This window comes from Leucoraja erinacea, chromosome 28, assembly GCF_028641065.1.
Source record: "Leucoraja erinacea ecotype New England chromosome 28, Leri_hhj_1, whole genome shotgun sequence".
NCBI lineage: Eukaryota > Metazoa > Chordata > Chondrichthyes > Rajiformes > Rajidae > Leucoraja > Leucoraja erinaceus.
Window position 1 is genome coordinate 2802812 of NC_073404.1, and position 15131 is coordinate 2817942.

At 46.3% G+C, this 15131-nt stretch overlaps 1 protein-coding gene across 2 annotated transcripts in view; it reads right to left on the reverse strand.

The window, feature by feature from the left end:
- heatr6 (HEAT repeat containing 6) overlaps positions 1-15131 on the reverse strand; it is a 132038-nt gene that overhangs the window by 13197 nt on the left and 103710 nt on the right. For both annotated transcript variants that reach the window (XM_055657517.1, XM_055657518.1), the window contains exons 15-18: positions 10741-10875; positions 9941-10063; positions 5395-5519; positions 3465-3561 (exon numbers count right to left, since the gene is read on the reverse strand). In XM_055657517.1, coding sequence (XP_055513492.1) covers positions 3465-3561; positions 5395-5519; positions 9941-10063; positions 10741-10875 — 480 coding nt within the window. The remainder of the gene's footprint in view (positions 1-3464; positions 3562-5394; positions 5520-9940; positions 10064-10740; positions 10876-15131) is intronic.

Below are 15131 nucleotides of genomic sequence, written 5' to 3' on the forward strand. Positions count from 1 at the left end.
AGCCTAACGTTGAAGAGCAACTTGTTCTATTTGATCTTATTTGATTGTGCACGCCGGGTTGATTGCATTCGTCAAAACAGGGCGGGCCAGTGAAGGTTGCAATCTCCCACCCCGATATGGATCATGTGCAGGCAGATAAGAGTTGGCCTTGGCATCATGTTTGGCACAGACATTGTGGGCCTGTTCCTGTCCTATGCTGTGTAGGAAGGAACTACAGATGGTGATTTACACCAAAGATAGACACAAAATGATGGAGTAACTCAGTGGGTCAGGCAGCATTTCTGGAGAAAAGGAATAGACCTGAAGAAAGGTTCTTACCCAGATTGTCACCTGTTCCTTTTCTCCAGAGATGCTGCCTGGCCCGCTGAGTTATTCCAGCACCTTGTGTCTATTTCCTATCAACAACTAGAGCGCAGTCCTGTACTCTATAAGTTCTATGTTGAAAGGAGGGAATTTCTACACTGGTTCTTGAGTACTTTGGACTGATTGGTTGGATGTGCAAAGCTGAATCAAGAATGAGGCAACTGCCAAAACAAAGACCCATCACTTCTGGTAGAGCTGTATTGCCAAATATTGCCAGAGACCCCGGTTCGGGTGCTGTCTGTGTGGAGTTTGCACCATTCTCCCTGTGGCCGCATGGGTTTCCTCCCACATCCCTACAAAGTGTTGGTCTGTGGGCCAATTGGCCTCTGCCCCTAGTGTGTAGTGAGTGGATGAGAAAGTGGGATAGCATAGAACCAGTGTGAGTATGTGATCGATGGGCTGAATGGCCTGTTTCCATGCTGTTTCTTCCAATAAATCAGTGCTCCCAGATTCTCAGCCCTCCTATTAGTTGAAACAGTTACACCCGACCTATAGCACAAAGCCTTACTTCACCACTTTTCCTGCCTGAACTGAACCATCTTATCAACAACTAGAAAGCGGTTCAAAACTACTATCTATCTTATTGGAGACCCTCAGACTATCTATAATAGGACTTTACCTTGCACTAAACGTTATTCCCTTTATCTTATATCTGTACACTGTGGACGGCTCAATTGCAATCTTTTCGCTGACCGGATAACACATAACAAAAAAGCTTTTCACTGTACCTCGGTATACGTAACAATAATAAACTAAACTAAATCGCAGCGGTAGAGTTGCTGCCTTACAGCGCCAGAGACCGGGTTCGGTCTTGACTACGGGTGCTGTCTATACGGAGTTTGTTCGTTCAGCCCGTGAGCTGCATAGGTGTTCTCTGGGATCTCTGGTTTCCTTCCACATTCTAAAGATGTACAGGTTTGTAGGTTAATTGGAGAGGTATAATTGTAAATTGTCCCTGGTGTGTGTGTAGGATAGTGTAAGTCTATGGGGATCGCTGGTCGGCACGGATAATGTGGGCCGAAGGGCTGTTTCGCGGTACCCTAAACTAAACTATATAACCATATAACCATATAACAATTACAGCACGGAAACAGGCCATCTCGGCCCTACAAGTCCGTGCCGAACAACTTATTTTCCCTTAGTCCCACCTGCCTGCACTCATACCATAACCCTCCATTCCCTTCTCATCCAGATGCCTATCCAATTTATTTTTAAATGATACCAATGAACCTGCCTCCACCACTTCCACTGGAAGCTCATTCCACACCGCTACCACTCTCTGAGTAAAGAAGTTCCCGCTCATATTACCCCTAAACTTCTGTCCCTTAATTCTGAAGTCATGTCCTCTTGTTTGAATCCTCCCTATTCTCAAAGGGAAAAGCTTGTCCACATCAACTCTGTCTATCCCTCTCATCATTTTAAAGACCTCTATCAAGTCCCCCCTTAACCTTCTGCGCTCCAGAGAATAAAGACCTAACTTATTCAACCTATCTCTGTAACTTAGTTGTTGAAACCCAGGCAACATTCTAGTAAATCTAAACTAAACTAAACCTTTTTTTTTAAATCAATCCTTTACCTTCTTTTGTCTACATTAACATTTATGGAATATTTGTCTCACATTTTATGATACCAAGTTCAAGGAATTTGCTTAATTTCATCATGATGGATTTTCTTACTCTGATGATACTGCCTGATCTGCTGAGTATGTCCAGCATTTTGTGTGCACATTTCAGATTCCCAGCATCGGCAATTTATTGATTTTCTTTTACTGTAGTAAATCTTGCTCATAAAAAAGCACTAAATGCCTTTAAGCAGTCTATTATAATCTGTCTGTTCCGACAGTGTGTTCAAGAAATCTTGCAAATTTGTAACATGCTCCTCAATTTGGAGCTAAAAAGGGAAATTGTGCAATTGAAGACTGTTTTGCAGCACCAACAATGAGTATGACTTCAGGGCAGCACAGTGGCCAGCGGTAGTGCCGTTGCCTCACAGCGCCACAGACCCGGCTTTCATCCTTGACCTGGGTGCTGTCTGTGTGGGGTTTGCACGCTCTCCCTGTGACCGTGCGGGTTTCCTCCGGGTTCCTCCCACATCCCTACGACGTGCAGGTTTGTAGGTTAATTGGCCTCTGCAAATTGCTCCCTGCTATGAGAATGCAGGGTGATTAAAATAAGCGGAGTCAGGGGATATGGGGAGAAGGCAGGAACGGGGCACTGATTGTGGATGATCAGCCATGATCACATTGAATGGCGGTACTGGCTCGAAGGGCAAAATGGCCTACTCCTGCACCTATTATCTATTGTCTATAGTGTGTAGGAAGTGGATGAGAGTGGGAATAACATAGAACTAGTGTGAATGAGTGATCCATGGGCCAAAGGGCCTGTTTCCACGCTGTATCTCGATACTAAAACTAAACAAAAATGGTCTCATCTCTAAGCACATTCTTAAATCAATGTTAATACACAGCTGGTAGTTTGCCCTCGGCAGTGATCCTGGTGAAGGTATTGTTTTAGAATACCAAGAATGGTTTTAAGACTGCAAAGTGAAGAGTGAGAATTAGACTACATGAATACTACACACACAAATATCAATGATAAAGAATCATACAGATAGACACTGAATAAATACCAGCAGATTAAAGAGCGATTAGTCATAGAGTACCACACTGTGGAAGCAGGTGCTTCTGCCCAACATGTCGACCAACATGCTCCATCTACACTAGTTCCACCTGACTACATTTGGCCCATAACCCTCTAAACTTACCCTATCCATGTACCTGTTTAAATGTTTATTAAACGTTGCAATAGTACTTACCCCAACCACCTCCTCCGGCAGCTTTTTCCATACACCCACCACCCTGTAGAAAAGTTACCCCTCAGTTTCTCATCAAATCTTTCCCCCCCTCACCTGTGTCCTCTGGTTCTCGATTCCCCTACTCTTGGCAAAATACTGTGTTTACCCATTCTGCTCCTCTCCTGACTTTGTACACCTCTACGAGGTTACCCCTCACCCTCCTGTGCTCCAAGGAATAAAGCCCTAGCCTGCTCAACGTCTCCCTATAGCTCAGGCCCTCGAGTCGAGACTGTGCAACAGTTTCCCACCTTGTCTTTATCGTGGGATGCATGAGTTGCTGATTTCAACATTTTAAGAAGTAGGACATCGGAGAGCTCTTCCTGAAAGTCTCGGCCCATGGTCTCCCTGCGAAGGCGGAAAGTGATATTAGTGAATCCCTACAGTACAACCCATAAATATTAATATGCCAAATTATCCAGAATAACATTCACAAGACCAACTGTTGTTGGTTATACTAGACATGCACTATATATTTTAATCTTTAAACTTTAGAGATACAGTGCAGAAACAGGCCCTTTGGCCCACCAGGCCCATGCCGACCAACATCAGTCCGTCCACTAGCAATAACCAACGCATTAAGGAGAATTTTACATCTTACCAAAACCAATTAACCTGTACATCGCTGGAGTGTGGGGGGGGGAAACAGAAGCACCCAGAGAAAATCCACGTGGTCAGGGGGAGAAAGTACAGACTCCATACAGACAGCACCCGTAGCCAGGATCGAACTCGGGTAATCTCCTTACTTTGGCAAACATCCTAGCTACATTTCAAAAGCAGAATTGTACAGCACAAGAAACAGGCCCTTTCCCGCACCGAGTCTGCACTGACCAACAAACACCCATTAACGCTCATCATTTTTTCAATGTTTGTATCAGGAGCTTAACTAAACATGGAACCCTAATTCTGAACACTCGAGAATATCAATGATCTAGGTAATTACAGTTTCACTACATCATCCCAGGGCTATGTTTTCATTAAAAACCTTTAGGCTTCCCATGGCAGGGTGGTGCAGCGGTAGAGGTGCTGCCTCACAGTGCCGGAGACCCAGTTTCGTTCCCGACTACGGGTGCTGTCTTGCACATTCTCCCCGTGTCCGCGTGAGTGTTCTCCGGGTGCTCCAGTTTCCTCCACATTCCAAAGGCATCTGAGACATATGACAATAAAACACTCTTGACTCTTGTAGGTTCATTGACTTCTATAAATTGTCCCTCGTGTATAGGATAGAACTGGTGTATGGGAGATCGCTGGTCGGTGTGGACTGGGTGGGACAAAGGGCCTTTTACCATGCTGTACATCTAAACTAAACTAAACTAAACATCCAGGTTCTCCATTCTCACTTAACATGCACCAGCCAAGAGACTTTGAACTTCCTACAATCAGATACCGGCAGGTGAGCAATGGGGATTGAGTGTGTGATTATTTTTATATATTGATTTTTAAATATTGTGGGTCGCCTACCAGAGTAGCTTTTATTGTTTATTATTAATTACCTCTAAACCGAGGAGGTAGCTAAGAATCGACCAAGATGGCAGTCTGAATTTGTGGCTTATCTTTGACTCAGATTTCCTTCTCGAGTCACGGTACTTAAGTTCCATCTTCACGTGATGCTGCTGCTTAATTCAGCAAACCCACGATTTGGAATACTTTGGACTTCAGAAAAATAGCATGAGAACAGGCCCTTCGGCCCACTGAGTCCAGGCCGACCAGCAATCACCCCGTACACAAGGGACAATTTACCGAAGCCAATTAACTTACAAACCCGCACATCTTTAGAATGTGGGAGGAAACCGGAGCACCCGGAAAAAGCCCACGCGGTCACAGAGAGAACATACAAACTCTGTACAGGCAGCACCCGTGGTCTGAATCAAACCCGGGTCCCTGACGCTGTAAGGCAGCAACACTGTGTTGCTCCACTGTGCTGCTCCACTGTGCTGAGCACCGCTGGTATACACTCCAACCTCTAACACAGCCCTAACACAGTGGGGATATACAGTGGGTAGACAAAAATGCTGGAGAAACTCAGCGGGTGCGGCAGCATCTATGGAACAAAGGAAATAGGCAATGTTTCAGGCCGAAATCTTTCCTCAGACTCTGCCGGGGCTGAGTTTCTGTCCACCTGCTGTTTCCAACAATTTATGCAAGCGATTTACAGGTAAGGAATGCATGTCGGATACATACATGTTAGCGATCAAGGTGTCAGTGAGATTGGCCAGCGACCAGGCTGCCTTGGTGCGAACATTCAAGGACTTGTCATCCAAGGAAGTCAGGATGGCATTTGCAGTGTCAGCGACAAACATCACATCCTGTTGCACAAAGAAAGTAAAAACGTTGTTTCTAAAGTGAAAAGGTGTTAGTTTGCTTTCATTTATACCTTTAAAGAACTGAACACAAAGTAAAGTAACCCTTCATTATGACAGACCATTGGGGAAGGAAGTGGTGTCCGTTATAGCCGGTTGCCCGCTGTAACTCGTAAGGGATAATCGATTCAAAGTAGTGGGAAGAAACAACAGCAGTTGGTTAATACACCACAGGACACAGTGCTGGAGTAACCCAGCGGCTCAGGCAGCATCTCTAGAGAACAAGGATAGGTGACATTTAACACAGTGCTGCAGTAACTCAGCAGGTCAGGCAGCATCTCTAGAGAACATGGATAGGCAACGTTTCACACAGTGCTGGAGTAACTCAGCAGGTCAGGCAGCATCTCTAGAGAACATGGATAGGTGACGACGTTTCAAACAGTGCTGGAGTAACTCAGCAGGTCAGGCAGCATCTCTAGAGAACATGGATAGGTGACGTTTGGGTCGGAATTCTTCTTCAGATTCTGGGATTAGACCTGGAATCCGGGTGAATTGATGGCCCCGGCCTGCTGATGGCTGGGGACAGACGAGGATCGGCGGAGTCATTGGTCGCGGCCCGCAGGTGGCTGGAATGTGTAAGGGTCGGTGGCGGGCGTGGTCTGGAAGCAGCCAGAGAGGAGCTGGCAGAAAGTTGGTAGGTCGGTCCACTATAACCAAAATCCGTTATAAAGAGGTCCGTAAAAACGAGGGTTTACTGTTTGACAGGCAATCCCCAGATAACATGCCAGATTGCATCCAATCCTGTCAACCATTTGCACTTGCCCACTTAATTTTCCAGGGTCCCTGCTCAACTTTGTGATTCCATGGATCTAGAAGTACAGGTGCATGGTTCCTTGAAGGTCGAGTCGCAGGTAGATAAGGTGGTCAAAAAGGCTTTTGGCACATTGGACTTCATCGGTTGGAGTACTAAGTATAGCAGTTGGGAGGTCATGTTTCAGTTGTATAAGATGTTGGTGAGGCCGCATTTAGAGTATTGTGTTCAGTTCTGGGCACCATGTCATAGGAAAGCTGTTGTCAAGCTGGAAAGAGTGCAGAGAAGATTTTCGAGGATGTTGCCAGGACTAGAGGGTGTGAGCTATAGGGAGAGGTTGTGTGGGCTGGGACTTTATTCCTCAAAGCACAGGAGGATGAGGGGAGATCTTATAGAGGTGTATAATGAGAGGAACAGATCGGGTAGATGCACAGTCTCTTGCCCAGAGTATGGGGAATCGAGGACTAGAGGACATAGGTTTAAGGTGATGGGAAAAAGGAATCTGAGGGGTAACTTTTTCCACACAAAAGGTGGTGGGTGTATGGAACCAGCTGCCAGTGGAGGTAGCTCAGGAATGGCGTAGAACATGCCATTCCTGTTACCAGCGTGCTGGCTGCAGAATCTTGCAGTGTGCAAATTGACTGCGACATTCACCACATTACAACAGTGATTCAAATACATTGGCTGCTTCGTGACAACCTAAGCTGCGAACAATGCAGTATAAATAGAAGATGTTTGTTTGCTCTACCAACTCAAATCCATTAGGGCATGGACTGGATTATTAACAATGCATTTGGAATAACTAAAGTAGGAAATAGCATTTGTATTTTCACAGGGGAGGTTGATGGCCTTCATTATACCTAATCCAGTATGTTTATGTGTCACACAGAAACAGTTTATTACTCACTGTGTAGAAACACGTTGAAGAGTCAAGTATTTGCCAGCAGGAATATGCATTGAAACACATTATTCTGCAATATTTGAAACTGATTATCCAGTTATATAGCAGCAGATATTTTATGCACGATTCTTATAATAATCCTATCCCTTGTCATGCATTGCAAATTTTTCATTAAATCAATGATCCAGATTTTAGCTGGATTTCTTCGACTATTGATGAAGCTCTCACCAGGGTCTCCTCTATATCCCGTGACTCTGTTCTCACTCCCCACCCCCCCACTCATAACAAGGACAGTCCCCCGTGTCCTCACCTTCCACCCTGCCAGCCGTCACATACAACAGATAAGCCACCGACATTTTCGCCACCTCCAACGGGATCCCACCACTGGCCACATCTTCCCATCTCCTCCCCTTTTGGCTTTCCGCAGAGACCCCTCCGTAACTCCCTGGTCAATTCGCCCCTTCCCACTCAAACCACCCCCTCCCCTACTACTTTCCCTTGTAACCGCAGGAAATGCTACACTTGCGCTTTACCTCCCCCCTCGACTCCATCCAAGGAGCCAAGCCGTCTTTCCAGGTGAGGCAGAGGTTCACCTGCACCTCCTTCAGCCACATTTATTGCATCCGCTGTTCAAGGTGTCAGCTGCTCTACATCAGTGAGAACAACAACTCCACTCAATTAACGTTAACCAACCTGATCTCCCGGTGGCCCAGCACTTCAACTCCCCCTCCCTTTTCCGAATCGGACCTTTCTATCCTGGGCCTCCTCCATGGCAGAGTGAATCCCACTGCACATTGGAGGAGCAGCACCTCAAATTTCGCTTGGGCAGTTTACACCCCAGCGGTATGAACATTGACTTCTCCAATTTTAGGTAGTCCTTGCTTTCTCCCTGCTTCCCCTCCCCTTCCCAGCTCTCCCACAGCCTACTGTTTCCGCCTCTTCCTGCTCCCCACCCCCACATCAGTCCGAAGAAGGGTCTCGACCTGAAACTTTACTTATTCCTTCGCTCCATAGATGCTGCCTCACCCGCTGAGTTTCTCCAGCATTTTTATCTGCCTTCGATTTTTCCAGCATCTGCAGTTCTTTCTTAAACATTTTGTCTACCTCAGATTTTAGCTACATCACTTCCCCTTTTCCATTGGAAAGTGGTTAAAGTCAGCTGTGGCAAAGCTGCTGCCTTACAGCACCAGAGATCAGGTTCAATCCCGAACTTGGGCGCTGTCCATTTGGAGTTTGCAGGTTCTCCCTACGAGGTTTCCTCTGGGTGCTCTGGTCCATGCTTTAAACTAAAAACTTTTTTCAGAGATACAGCATGAAAACAAGTCCTTTGGCCCACCGAGTCTGCACTGACCAACTATCACCCCATACAATAACACTATCCTACACACGAGAAACAGTTAAGCTATTTTACCGAAGCCAAATTACCTACAAATTTGCACGTCTTTCTAATGTGGGATAAAACTGGAGCACCCAGAGAAAAGCCACGTGGTCACGGGGAGAAAGTACAAACTCCATACTGACAGCACCCGCAGTCAGTGTTGAATCCCGGTCTCTAGTGTTGTAAGGCAGCAATACTATCGCTGCACCACTGCGGTGCCAAACTCTAAAACCTCTCCCAGTTTTCATGAGGCCAGTTTTACCAAGAATATCTGAATCGTTCGATCTACAACATCTGCTGTTTTTCTTGAGTCTGGATTTGCATGAAATATCGGGAAACATATTTCGGGAGTTGGGAGGTCATACGGTACCATACTATAGAACTGTCTTTATCCCAGGAGGGAAATTGATCTGCCAACAGTCATAAAACACAAGATACATTAAACATGACATTAAAGTGGCGTGGCAAGTCCAGGATTGGGGATGTGCAAAGATTGCGAAGGGGGTGGGGGGTAGTGAGAGGGGATGGGGAGTCAGTCTACCCCACGACAGAAGGGGGAGGTGCTGTACAGTTTGAAAGCCACAGGGAAAAATGACCTCTTGTGGCGTTCGGTTGCAGTTGGATAAGATGTTGGTGAAGCAGCGTTTAGAGTATTGTGTTCAGTTCTGGGCACCGTGTTATAGGAAAGATGTAGACAAGTTGGAAAGGGTACAGAGAAGATTGACGCGGATGCTGCCACGACTCGAGTCTGATCTATAGGGAGAGGTTGAGCAGGCTGGGACTCTATTCCTTGGAGCGCAGGAGGATGGGGGCGATCTTATAGACATGTATAAAATCATGAGGGGAATGAATCAGGTAGACGCACAGAGTCTCTTCCCCAGAGAGGGGGAATCGAGAACAAGAGGACCTAGGTTGAAGGTGAAGGAGGAGAGATTTTAATAGGAATCTGAGGGGTAACATTTTCACACAAAGGGTGGTGGGTGTATGGAACGAGCTGCCGGAGGAGGTAGTTGAGGCTGGGACTATCGCAACATTTAAGAAGCAATCTATGAAGAAGTACATGGATAGGTCAGGTTTGGAGGGATATGGGCCAAATGCAGGCAGGTGGGGTGAATGTAGATGGAGCATGTTGGTCGGTGTGGGCAAGTTGGGCCGAAGGACCTGATTCTATGAGTGTATTTGTGTCTGTAGGAATCAGTGGCCTGAATCACTCTATGCTCCACCCTGCAACTTGCTGTGTATGGGGGAACTTCCAACAATTAATATGTACACATTATAACGCATTACCTACTAATATATACATAGAATTAAATGTACAAGAGGGATGGTTTGCTGACCTGTCGGAGCGAGGGGAAGAGGATGTAAACGCCCAAAGCTCGCACCGCAGCTGCTTTGACCAAGGGGTGCTCGCTGTGATTAAGTCCGAGCAGCACTGTGATGCACAGGATCTGATTTTCATTCTAAACAAAAAGGATTTGGTTAGATCAAAAGCTGAAACCTGGAGTTACACAGGCCCACTCTTGGGGAAACCCATCAATAATCATTGACCAAAGGTAGACAAAAATGCTGGAGAAACTCAGCGGGCGCAGCAGCATCTATGGAGCGAAGGAAATAGGCAACGTTTCGTCCCGAAACGTTGCCTATTTCCTTCGCTCCATAGATGCTGCTGCACCCGCTGAGTTTCTCCAGCATTTTTGTCTACCTTCGATTTTCCAGCATCTGCAGTTCCTTCTTAAATAATCATTGACCACTCGTCATAGAACGTAGAACAGTACAGCACAGGAACAGGCCCTTCGGCCCACAACGTCTGGGCGAATAAGATGCCAGTTTAAACTCTTCTCCTCTGCCTGCACATGATCCATATCACTCCATTCCCTGCATATCCATGTAGAAATCCGAAAATCTCTCACACATCACCATCGTGTTTGCCTCCACCTCCACCACCACCACCCCCGGCAGCACATTCCAGGCACTCACCACCCTCTGTGTTAAAATACTTGCCTCGCAGTGTGGTGGGTGCCTGGAACGCAGGTTAGTAAAAAAAAAACTCACAGAAGGACACACACACACACAAAAATTTACCACACACCACACCTTATCTAAACACAATGGAGCTAGATTGATCAACCATTCTTACTGGCAGGCTGTTGAAGGCTTCTGGCAAAATTGAGGAGATGGCATCGCAGGTGCTGGTCTGGAGCGTAGAATGTTCATCATTTTGTAAAGCCCCAGGCAAAGGACCATTCAACATCCTGGACCAGAAGGTCACAACCTGCAATGACAGAGATCAGCTTCATATGGAAAGTCGTTACAAGACCAGTGAGGAAGACAAGTCCGCAGAATCCCTGCAGCATTTCTTTAGTTTAGTTTAGTTTAGAGATAAAGCGCGAAAACAGGCCCTTCAGCCCATCGAGTCTGCACTGGCCAGCGGCCCCCACACATTACCTCTATCCTACACAAGCTAGGAACAATTTACATTCGCATTTACACCAAGCCAATGAACCTACAAACCTGTACGTCTTTGGAGTGTGGGAGGAAACCGGAAATCTCAGATGATTTTAAAATCATGAGTGGAATAGATGCCATTTAGGGGTAGAGGGATACATGCTCAGAGTCTCTTGCCCAGGGTAGGTGAATCGAGGACCAGACGACATAGGTTTAAGGTGAAGGGGGAAAGATTTAATAGGAATCAGAGGGGTAACGTTTTCACACAAAGGGTGGTTGGTGGGTGTATAACAAGCTGCCTGAGGACGTAGTTGAGGCAGGGACTATACCATCGTTTAAGACACAGTTCAAAGGTAGACACAAAATGCTGGAGTAACTCAGCGGGACAGGCAGCATCTCTGGAGAGAATGAATGGGTGACATTTCGGGTCGGGAACCTTCTTCAGACTGATGTCAAGGGAGTGTGCAGGACAGAGATAGAATGTAGTTGGGGACAGTAAGACTAGTGGGAGGACTGGGAAGGGGGAGGGGATGGAGAGAGGGGGAAAGCAAGAGCTATTTGAAGTTAGAGAGGTCAATGTTCATACCGCTGGGGTGTAAGCTGCCCAAGCAAAATACGAGGTGCTGTTCTTCCAATTTGCACTGGGCCTCACTCTGACAATTGAGGAGGCCCAGGACAGAAAGGTCAGATTGGGAATGTGAAGGGGGAGTTAAAGTGCTGAGCAACTGGGGGATCGGGTAGGTTAAGGCGGACTGAGCGGGGGTGTTCAGCAAAACGATCGCCGAGCCTGCGCTTGGTTTTGCCAATGCAGAGAAGTTGACAACTGGAACAGCGGATACTGTAGATGAGGTTGGAGGAGGTGCAAGTGAACCTCTGCCTCACCTGGCAAGATTGTCGGGATCCTTGGATGGAGTCGAGGGGGGAGGTAAAGGGACAGGTGTTGCATCTCCTGTGGTTGCAGGGTAAGTACCTGGGGAGGGGGTGGTTTGGGTGGGAAAGGACGGGTTGACCAGGGAGTTCTGGAGGGAATGGTCTCTGCGGAAAGCAGAAATGGGTGGAGATGGAAAGATGTGGTCAGTAGTGGGATCCCGTTGGAGGCGGCAAAAGTGTTGGAGGGTTACAGGGGCTTGCAAAAGTGTTCATACCCCTTGAACTTTTCCACATTTTGTCACGTTACAACCACAAACGTAAATGTATTTTATTGGGATTTTATGTGATAGACCAACACAAAGTGGCGCATAATTGTGAAGTGGAAGGAAAATGATACATGGTTTTCAAATTTTTTTACAAATAAAAAACTGAAAAGTGTGGCGTGCAAAAGTATTCAGCCCCCTTTACTCTGATACCCCTAAATAAAATCCAGTGCAACCAATTGCCTTCAGAAGTCATCTAATTACTAAATAGAGTCCACTTGTGTGTAATCTAATCTCAGTATAAATACAGCTGTTCTGTGAAGGCCTCAGAGGTTTGTTAGAGAACAATAGTGAACAAACAGCATCATGAAGCCCAAGGAACACACCAGACAGGTCAGGGATAAAGTTGTGGAGAAGTTTAAAGCAGGGTTAGGTTATAAAAAAATATCCCAAGCTTTGAACATCTCACGGAGCACTGTTCAATCCATCATCCAAAAATGGAAAGAGTATGGCACAACTGCAAACCTACCGAGACATGGCCGTCCACCTAAACTGACAGGCCGGGCAAGGAGAGCATTGATCAGAGAAGCAGCCAAGAGGCCCATGGTAACTCTGGAGGAGCTGCAGAGATCCACAGCTCAGGTGGGAGAATCTGTCCACAGGACAACTATTAGTCGTGCACTCCACAAATCGGGCCTTTATGGAATAGTGGCAAGAAGAAGCCATTGTTGAAAAAAAGTCATAAGAAGTCCCGTTTGCAGTTTGCCACAAGCCATGTGGGGGACACAGCAAACATGTGGAGGAAGGTGCTCTGGTCAGATGAGACCAAAATTGAAGTTTTTGGCCTAAATGCAAAACGCTATGTGTGGCGGAAAACTAAAACTGCACATCCCCCTGAACACACCATCCCCACTGTGAAACATGGTGGTGGCAGCATCATGCTGTGGGGATGCTTTTCTTCAGCAGGGACAGGGAAGCTGGTCAGAGTTGATGGGAAGATGGATGGAGCCAAATACAGGGCAATCTTGGAAGAAAACCTGTGCAGAGGTTCATCTTCCAGCAGGACAACGACCCTAAACATACAGCCAGAGCTACAATGGAATGGTTTAGATCAAAGCATATTTAGATGTTAGAATGGCCCAGTCAAAGTCCAGACCTAAATCCTATTGAGAATCTCTGGCAAGACTTGAAAATTGCTGTTCATAGATGCACTCCATCAAATCTGACTGAGCTTGAGCTATTTTGCAAAGAAGAATGGGCAAAAGTTTCAGTCCCAAGATGTGCAAAGCTGGTAGAGACATACCCCAAAAGACTTGCCGCTGTAATTGCAGCGAAAGGTGGTTCTACAAAGTATTGTCTCAGGGGGGCTGAATACTTTTGCACGCCACACTTTTCAGTTTTTAATTTGTAAAAAAATTTGAAAACCATATATCATTTTCCTTCCACTTCACAATTATGCGCCACTTTGTGTTGGTCTATCACATAAAATCCCAATAAAATACATTTACGTTTGTGGTTGTAACGTGACAAAATGTGGAAAAGTTCAAGGGGTATGAAAACTTTTGCAAGCCACTGTATATGCTGTATGTGACGGCTGATGGGGTGGAAAGTGAGGAAAAGGGGAACTCTGTCCTTGTTGCAAATGGGGAGAGGGGGAGCAAGAGCGGAGCTGCGGGATATCGAGGAGACCCTAGTGAGAGCCTCCTTTATAATGGAAGAGGGGAACCCTCGTTTCCTAAAGAATGAGGATATTTGTATGGAAAACCTCATCCTGGGCGCAGATGCGGCGTAGACAGAGGAATTGGCAGTAGGGGATACAGGAAGCAGGGTGGGAAGAAGTGTAGTCTAGATAGCTATGGGAGCCAGGAGGTTTGTAGTAGATTCCGGTCAATAGTCTGTCTCCTGTGATGAGTAAAGAAGTTCCCCCCTCATGATACCCCTAAACTTCAGTGAGATGTCCCCTTGTTTGAATCTTCCCTACTCTCAGTGGGAAAAAGCTTTTCCACGTCAACTCTGTCTATCCAGGTTTTTACAAACTCTATCAAGTCCCCCTTTACCTTCGAATAAAGCCCTAACTTGTTCAACTCTGTCGTAGTCTAGATAGCTATGGTCCCAAGTTTGTAGTAGATTTGATCCAGTGCAGATGGAATTTGAGTGCAATGGAAATTAGTGGTGAAGTTGATGAAGTTGGTGAGTTCTGCATGGGTGCAGGAGGCAGCACCGATGCAGTCATCAATGTAGCAAAGGAAGAATTTTGGGAAAGGGCCAGTGTATGTCTGGAACCGTGATAGTTCAACATACCCTACAAAGAGGCAGGCTTGGCTGGGGCCCATACGAGTGCCCATAGCTACGCTTTGGATTTAGAGGAGTTGAAGGAGAAGTTGTTACAGGTAAGGACCAGTTCTGCTTAAGAAACAGTTCGACAGGTACATGGATAGGACAGGTTTGGATGGATGGGGACCAAACACGGGCAGGTGGGACTAGTGCAGCTGGGACATGTTGGCTGGTGTGGGCAAGTTGGGTCGAAGGGCCTGTTTCCAAACTGTGTCATTCTATGACTCTATAAAACCCACGCAGGTCACGGGTAGAACGTACAAACTACGTACAGACAGCACCCGTGGTCGGGATTGAACCCGGGTCTCTGGCGCTGAAAGCTATGTAAGACAGCAACTCTACCGATGCACCCCTATGTTGGACAAGAGCATTGGGGTTTCATGGGTCCCCCTCCAGTGAGGTCAGTCCTACGAGGGTGGGTGCTAGGAAAAACATTGTAAGAAAAAAATACGTTCAATGTGGTCAAATCCATTGTAACATGTCACGAAGCAGTCAACTTTTCTATTACATTGTCACAGCAAATTGTCACGGGAAAATGGTACCTTGTTTCAACAGCCATTTAAAGGATAGTAAATTATGTCAGATATGACATGAGCTGACATATTTGACAGTAACG